Here is an 8,393-nt window from a genome sequence, read left to right as displayed (position 1 = left end):
TCTGTTTTTTATTGTAAAACCTTGCACTGGCAATCCTGAAACATGGCAGTGATAGCATGCTCCTCCCACTGCCCCCAAAATCTTTTGCTACAATTGCTTTGGTCATTGTTGAATTTCAATTAAAAAACAAGTCTATCTGTGTGCTTAAAATTAGCATACTCCTATTATTTATCCTTTATAGTCTGCATGGAAGCTAATTTGGAGAATCCCTGATATATACAGTAGAAACTCCCCCAACACAGGCACATAAACTCAGCTGCACAGGTTCTTTTGGAAAGTACGTCCTTAAAGGTTTGAAATCCTATGAGCTCACTTCAGTTGTATTTATTTGTGTGTGTGTGTGTGTGTGTGCGTGTGTATCCTTTTTTTAAATTTTAATATCTACAATTACATGAGCAACATTGTGGTTACTAGACTCCCCACATCATTAAGTCCCTACCACATATACCATTACAGTCACTGTCCATCAGCGTAGTAAGATGCTATAGAATCACTACTTGTCTGTGTTGCACAGCCTTCCCCATGCCCTCCCTACATTATGTCTGCTAGTAGTAATGCCCCCTTTTTTCCCCCTTACCCCTCCCTTTCCACCCATCCTCCCCAGTCCCTTTCCCTTTGGTAACTGTTAGTCATTCTTGGGTTCTGTGAGTCTGCTGCTGTTTTGTTCCTTCAGTTTTTCTTTGTTCTTATACTCCACAGATGAGTGAAATCATTTGGTACTTGTTTTTCTCCACCTGGCTAATTTCACTGAACATAATACCCTCTAGATCCATCCATGTTGTTGCAAATGGTAGGATTTGTTTTCTTCTTATGGCTGAATAATATTCCATTGTGTATATGTACCACATCTTCTTTATCCTTTCATCTACTGATGGACACTTAGGTTGCTTCCATTTCTTGGCTATTGTAAATAGTGCTGTGATAAACATAGGGGTGCATCTGTCTTTTTCAAATTGGGCTGTTGCATTCTTAGGGTAAATTCCTAGGAGTGGAATTCCTGGGTCAAATGGTATTTCTATTTTGAGTTTTTTGAGGAACCTCCATACTGCTTTCCACAATGGCTGAACTAATTTACATTCCCACCAGCAGTGTAGGAGGGTTCCCCTTTCTCCACAACCTCGCCAACATTTGTTGTTTGTCTTTTGGATGGTGGCCATCCTTACTGGTGTGAGGTGATATCTCATTGTGGTTTTAATTTGCATTTCTCTGATGATTCGTGATGTGGAGCATCTTTTCATGTGTCTGTTGGCCATATGAATTTCTTCTTTGGAGAAGTGTCTGTTCAGATGCTGTGCCCATTTTTTAATTGAATTATTTGCTTTTTGTTTGTTGAGATGCATGAGCTCTTTATATGTTTTGGATGTCAACCTTTTATCAGATCTGTCATTTATGAATATATTCTCCCATACTGTAGGATGCCTTTTCATTCTACTGATGGTGTCCTTTGCTGTAAGTACAGAAGCTTTTCAGCTTGATATAGTCCCACTTGTTCATTTTCCTATGTCTTCTTATCTTCATTCTTGGATCACCCTCATTTTGGTGGGGCATCTATTATAGTAGTTTCTTAAGAAAGGTTAAACGAGAAATTCATTTTTGAGATCTTGCAATTATGAAATGATCTATATTTCACTCTTTCTGAATGAATATAGAAGTATATTCTATACTTTACCTGAGTATAGAATTCTAGGTTGGAAATCATTTTCCTCCAGAATTTTGAAGGAAGTTCCTAGTTGTCTTCTTTCAATATTCTTTTGAAAAATCTAAAGCCATTCTGATTTCTGATTATTTATAATCTGTTTTTCTACCTCTGGAAACCTAAAGGATCTTCTTCTTCTCCCTAGAGTTCTGAAATTTCAAAATGATGTGACTTGACATGGGTCAATTTCCATTCATTGGTGCTGAGCTCTAAGTAGGCCCTTTCAATATGAAAATTCATGTCCTTAAGGTCTGGAAGTTTTTAAGAATTAGTTTTAAAAAGTAATGTTCTCCCTTAATTTTCTCTTTCCTTTTTTTCTGGAACTCCTACACCAGTTTTCTATTTCTCTTACGTCTTGTCTCCTATTTCTATCTCTGTTTGCTTTTCTTTCTGAGCAATTTCCTTCAGATAAAAATTGGACTATATCTTCAATCCTTTTAATGAAATTTTCATTTCTCCTTTCCATTTTTAAATTCCATGAACTCAATTTTATTCATTAATTTCTCTTCAAACAATAATATTCTCTTCGAACAATTTGTTCTTATTTTATCTTTCAGTAGTTTGTCTCTGAAGATATCAGTTAAAGGTGTGGTGTTTGTTTTGCTTTGGTTTGATTGTCGAAGTTTTCTTCCCTCTTGTATAGTTTCTGTTTTATCCAGGTTTCCTTTTCTCTGTTATTTTTGGTCTCTGTTTTTCACATTATAGTCTGTAATCTGTGGTCATTTGCTCACTTTTAAACGTGGGAGGCTAAAAAGCCGAGAAGTTGCTCTGAAAGCATGGGTGGGGTGTACCAACTGTGAAATTTGCTGTAGGATGATCTGTCTGAGACAGTCTTCCCTCGTAGTCTTGTCTAGTATTTCCCACAGAAGATACCTAGCCTTTTGCCTGGAGGGTAAAATGGTCTTATTTTTTCACACTGTCAAGGCAGTAGTCCAACATGGTACCCACTGTCAGAACCTGCAGGAATAGAATTCCCAGACTCCTAAACTGAGTCAGGTAAACGAACTCATTGCAGACTAGAAGGGATGAATGCGTTCATTTTTTACTGCTAAATGGGCACTTACTTTTTTAAGAAATAATGCCCAGTGATCTAGGGTCTGTATGCACCAATTACTCCTGGCATTTGTTTCAGTCCATTATTTTTCCAATGGCTACTCTAGTTGAATCCTGCCATAGTTGAGCTTATACCCATATGGTCTATCTGGAAATACTGTATAATTAAGAATTATTAATTAGAGTATGTGGCTGTTCTCTCTCTATATATCCCACCCTCACTTGGGAGGTTCTTATATATTTAATTTGTCTACACTTGATGCATGAGGAACCACCTCATGCTGTAGGTTGTGCTGTTTCCCAATGGGGGAAATAATCCCCCATCTATGAAGGGCTGGTCTTTGACCAGCAGGAGCCATCATAGAAAGAAGCAGGAGCAGCTATACACTGGAAAAGGAAAATTCAATCAAAGCCCTCTTCACATGATTTGGAGGTACTGAATTTGTGCTTACGGTCATACTGAGCACTTCCCAGTACTTCTTTCTCCCCTTCATGACTTGATTCCTGGACAGAAAGTTCATAATTTACCTACCATTTAGCTAAAAGGGGTTTTCATTTTTACTTTAATCTTTCCAGTGAACTGTGAAATCAGAAGTTCTTGTCCCAGTTTACTCAAGAAATTATCAGCAGATTGGCTGCCTACATTGTTTAAAACCCAAAAGGTAGAGGGGAATTACATTTTAGACTTACGTGTTCAGTTGTTATTTTTCGCAGTCTATAATTTTTTGCCCACTCTTTGCCCCAATCCTTCACTTGTGCTTTACCAAAGTTTGAAACGCCTTCTTATTTGTATTTATCAGGTCCTTTCATAGGTGGCATTACCAGATATATTTTGGGGTTTGGCCTATTTATTGGCACAACTCTTACCTGTACACCATTATTTTTATTCATCCCTTGGTGATGTCATTGAGAGCAACCATCATGGCAGTAACTGGCATGTGGTAGAACTGTAGGTCTCTTCATGCATGTTCCTGACCTGATGAACATCCTTAGCTACAAATGAGGGGTCAATTTCCAAATCCTTCCTTGCCTGCTGCTTGGGAGAGATGGGCACGTGGCAAGTCACTTTATATTTTGATTATAAACTCGTTCTTGAATCACACTAGCTGTGACACTGTATTTCCAAATCATATGCTAAAGAATCAGGAATGTCATATTTCTGCAAGACTTTCAAAGTAGGCTCCCTAAGAGTTAATTCCATAATGGCTGTTTTTTTTGTTTTTTTTTTTTAGAGGTTAATTACTTTTTTATTATTGAATGATATTGTAAAGTCTACATCTACATTTTAATCAGGAAGAAATGCTTTGCATTTACATCAAGGACACATTTATTCTAGTGGAATAAAACAGACACAGACAAAAGACCAAGTACATATTAAAAAAAAGTCTAGATGTTTTACCTGGTCCTACTTTTGCTATTTAGGACCATAGCTTTCCTATTAGAAAATTGATCTTACATATACATTAAGTCTGATTTATCTTCCCACATTTTTAAACATTAAATGCAGCTTGTCACAATTTCTAATTATAAACAAGATTGAAAATAATATGGGAGACAAGGTTAGAGAAAAAGAAAGTAGAAGTAGGCTACTACTATACAGCAGAAAGGTTGAGTAAAATGTGCCCCCTCTGTGGCTCATCTCAAAGAAAGACTTTTACTCAGAGAGGCAAGCATTTCTGATCTCAGAGTTAAGTTTCCCACTTCCCCTGTGGGAACAAATCTACAGATGTTTCTGGCCAATTACAAAGTGAAAATATCTAAAAGCTAAATATCAGAAAGGGCTAATACAAATTAAAATTGTGTGCTGGTGTAAATATACATCTTCAGCTTGTTCCTTTATTAAACCTTTTTATTTCAGATGATATTTAAAAATAACTTACATCTTTAGTGTGCTTTATGGTCAATGACGGTAAAGTTGAAACTCAAATGAGTAAGTTTAAAATTTGTGTTTCACTTGATTCTACTGAAATTTCAATTACCTAGTACTTTACTTAACCAAGATATGCACAAGGTAAGTTTTAGCTAAAAAAATAAAATAAAGCAACCATTTCAAGAGTACACAAAAATCATAATGCCCACCTCAAATTTTGAGTTTATAAATTTATGTATTAACTATTGTGTATCCAAGAAAAGTTTACTATGTAATTTAAAAAGCAAATACTTCTTGCACTTTCAAATCAAATTATGTTCAGAAATACAGGGGAAAAAAACGGCAAAATTTGTTACTGGTAACAGAAGACAATGCAATAACAATCCAAATGGAACCTAAGACCAACGACTAACGTTTCTAACTTCTAAACAGACGCACACACATATTATTTAAAGGTATTTGGTAGCAAACTGGATTGACAGAATAAATGTTTTGTTGTAAATAAAAAGTGTAAGTTTCCAATAATTGCCTTATAGCTCCAGCTTTTAAAAACACATACAGTCACCTAACAGTTCTCTAACACATATGTATATGTTGCACAAAGATCCCTGCTAAAAATCAAGTGTATTTAAATGGGTCTTACTGAAGTAGGAAATTCATGATACTAGAAATCTTTTAAAAAATGAGTACAATAGGGCTACAACAACATTACTATTAATAAAAATTACAGAAGAGATTATTGCTGTACTTTCCCCCATAAACACCATCAAACTGTTGCAATTACAAAAAGTACAACCCCAAGTTACTTTTTCTCTTACTGAATTTCATGTTTCACATATCTCTAAAGTTTTTATTCAGCAGAGAATAAATCTTTTCTGTAAGATTTAAAGTATTTAAATGTGTAGCTTCACATTATACTACCATGATTTGCACTTCTCGTTTCCCAAATACACAGACATTTTTCTCAAAAATGAAGATGTCCACATTAAAAAAATAAAGCCTACAAAAAAGTTTCAGAGCTAAAAAACATTATTCATATGGCACGAAGTGATCTCCTACTAGTCCAAAGTCCAAAACATTTAAATGAAGCCATTTATGCGTCGTGTTTGCTTTTCAATGGAATACTACATTTACTGAGGGGAAATCACATTATTTTTTGTTCTTGAGTTAATGAGTATACACAAATTTTTTTATACAGTTATTAAAAAAAATAGGAGACCAAGTTGAATGTGCCAAAGAGAGATCATTCAGTTGGATTTTCCGGAGACATTAAGAAAATTACTGAATGGATTTACTTGGTTGGTTTCCATAGCTTGATAGACCAAAAACAAAAAATGGCCACAACAACAAACAGCAGAATTTTTATCCACATGGGAATGGAGCGTCCCTTTTTTGTCTTTTCTGACTTGACATCTGCCAAGGGAACATACTTAGGAATGTATTTAGATGAAAAAGACTCGTCCATCCTGAAATCACTGAATTCTAACGGCCGGCCTGCAGCCCCTTTGATCGGTCTGCGGCAGCTAGCACTAATTCCTGTTGGTGTAGATGCTTCAAAGGGAAACATTTCCTTAAGAATATCCCTTTCTACTCTTCTTTCTTCTGTTTTTTCTCCCACTTCAGCTCTTGTCAATGGTTTCTTTGGTGTTCTTCTGGATATGTCTGAGAATTCAGTGATTGGCAGAATAGGAGCTGCATGCTTGAAATTTCCAGTCACCCTATTGACAACTAAGGTTTCGTTGCTTGAAGGCATTATAGTTTCAGCTATGGGAGTACTCTCTGAAATTATTGCACCATCTATACGAAAATGTTCTGAAGTTTCCACCCTTTTCCTCGGAGTTCTTCTCGACCCTCTCGTGGACTCCCTAGTTAATGCCTGCCGAAGTCCGCCTTTTGAAGATCCACTTGTCCATTCAGTCTCAGTTATTCCAGCTTGAGAATAGCTCTGATTGTGCTCAACTCTTCTTTGCTTGAGTGTAACTGGAGTCTTTGCTCTGCCCTTTAGTGGTTCTCTCTTCTCAAGCTTGAGCTCTATTTTAGAGTCCTGAAAAAATCCACCAGTGGGAGTAGTTGGAAGTTCAGAAAAAGGAACAAAATCCCTAGTGGACTTCACTTTCTTGTGTTCTTTCTTCTTTCCTTCTTCGTTGTCACTGTATCTGTCAGAATCATTACTTCCATTCTGTCTTGTATTTTCTGCTGAAGAAGAAATAGATGGCAAAGGAGTAGACGATCTTGAGTCTGTTCCTTGTTCCCTCAGTTTCAACAACTTTTTCTCATATAGCTTCCTGGTTGTTCCCACAATAGGACCAGGATTCACTCCATATTTCACCAGCTGATCCAGAAGGTCTTCATTAGTGAGCTCTGCTACATCTACATCATCTTTATCTTCTAGTCTGGGTTTATCAGTTTTCTTTGTGGCTTTCCTGCCGACGGAGGCCCGGCTGCGGCCCGCGACAGCGGCGCCGGGTCCGAGGACCGGGGTGGGCTCGCGCTCCTCGTCGCTGGAAAAGTCCGGGGGCCCCTTGCTGTTGGCGCCGGCGGCGAGCGGCGGCCGGCGGCCGGTTGCGCGCCGTGAGGTGCTGCAGGTAGAGCTGCACGTACACGTCTTTGCGCTGCTCCCCGGCCGGGAGCATCACATTGTTGGCGACCAACTCACTCTTCAACTTCTCCTTCGTCAGGACCGAGGGGTCCTCCAGGAACTCCGGCATCTCGGGGCGAATCCGCCTCCCCGCAGCACTCCCATAATGGCTGTTTTTACCTAATTAAGCATTAATTGTGGTGAGAACCTTCTTTTGGCCTTGATGGGCCAGACAGCACTGAAATACAACCTGCCTTTCAGCAGTGGACAGGAAGTTTCTTCTAGCACAGCAGTAGGCGGGTAAGGTCAACCTCACAGGGCTGTTGAAAGTAGCATGCAGGTTCAGTACCTTGAACGCTGCCCTTGCCAGAGCACTATCTATTCCTGTGATCAATCTGTTCATGTGTCCACTTGTCTGTCTCCCTCATTTAGTCAGAATATCTAAGCTCTGTTCCAACAGGATTCCAACAGAGGTTTGGTGGCATCCTCCAGATTTGGAGGAACCAGTAGCTTAATTTTATCAGAATTGCCAGTTGTCTGAATCAAGCAGCCAAGCCAATGGTCTAAACGTTAACCACAGCCCAAGAATTTGAATGCATGAAAAAGTGGCCTGTTTTATCTCTGAAGCCCAGGTTCATGTCATGGATACTGCCTTTAATCTGCTCTCTGCAATGAGACACTTTATTCTCCTTTGGAAGTAGCCCCCAGGCGAGGTGTAAGATGACTGCCCCCCAAGAAGGTTTTAAAAGTTAGGTTTACACACCTATCAGCGTTCTAGGAAGACCCCGCTTCTTCGGCAATGATGCTAGATGTCTGCAGGGGGCGCTCCTGCCCAGGGCTGGCGTCTGCAGCGCCGGGAGGAGGAACGATCCTCGGTGGGGCCGGACTTTCCTATCCCCGGGATTCCTCTTCTTTGACTGGGGCTTGCATTCGTTTGAACGCGACCTATTCCCGTTGCACAGTTTGGGACACAGAGAACTTGATGTTTCTTTGTTGTTTTGGATTAAATAAACAGCTGGTAACTGACATTCAAAGAGAGTTTGGTGTTCGGCCCCTTAGGACCGGAAACCTCAGGCTAATTCCTTCCCTTCCCTCAGGAATCTCAAAAAGGCTTCCAGCCTCCATCCGTCAAGGAGACACACTTCCTGTACGGATCTGGGATGTGGATACAGATGGGCGGCTGGTACAGCTGTCAG

General features: G+C 39.2%; 1 protein-coding gene across 1 annotated transcript; it reads right to left on the bottom strand.

Annotated features, from left to right (window-relative positions):
• Window positions 1-3,982: 3,982 nt before the first annotated feature.
• On the bottom strand, window positions 3,983-7,348 carry LOC118923442 (lamina-associated polypeptide 2, isoforms beta/gamma-like). Its single transcript, XM_057493841.1, is given in 3 exon segments — window positions 3,983-5,955; window positions 5,958-7,179; window positions 7,181-7,348. Coding segments are annotated over 3 exon segments (1,458 nt in total). The 5' UTR covers window positions 7,328-7,348; the 3' UTR covers window positions 3,983-5,866.
• Window positions 7,349-8,393: the final 1,045 nt, after the last annotated feature.

Source organism: Manis pentadactyla, chromosome 16 (genome assembly GCF_030020395.1).
Source record: "Manis pentadactyla isolate mManPen7 chromosome 16, mManPen7.hap1, whole genome shotgun sequence".
Taxonomy (NCBI): Eukaryota; Metazoa; Chordata; class Mammalia; order Pholidota; family Manidae; genus Manis; species Manis pentadactyla.
This window is presented reverse-complemented; position numbering and strand designations above follow the sequence as displayed.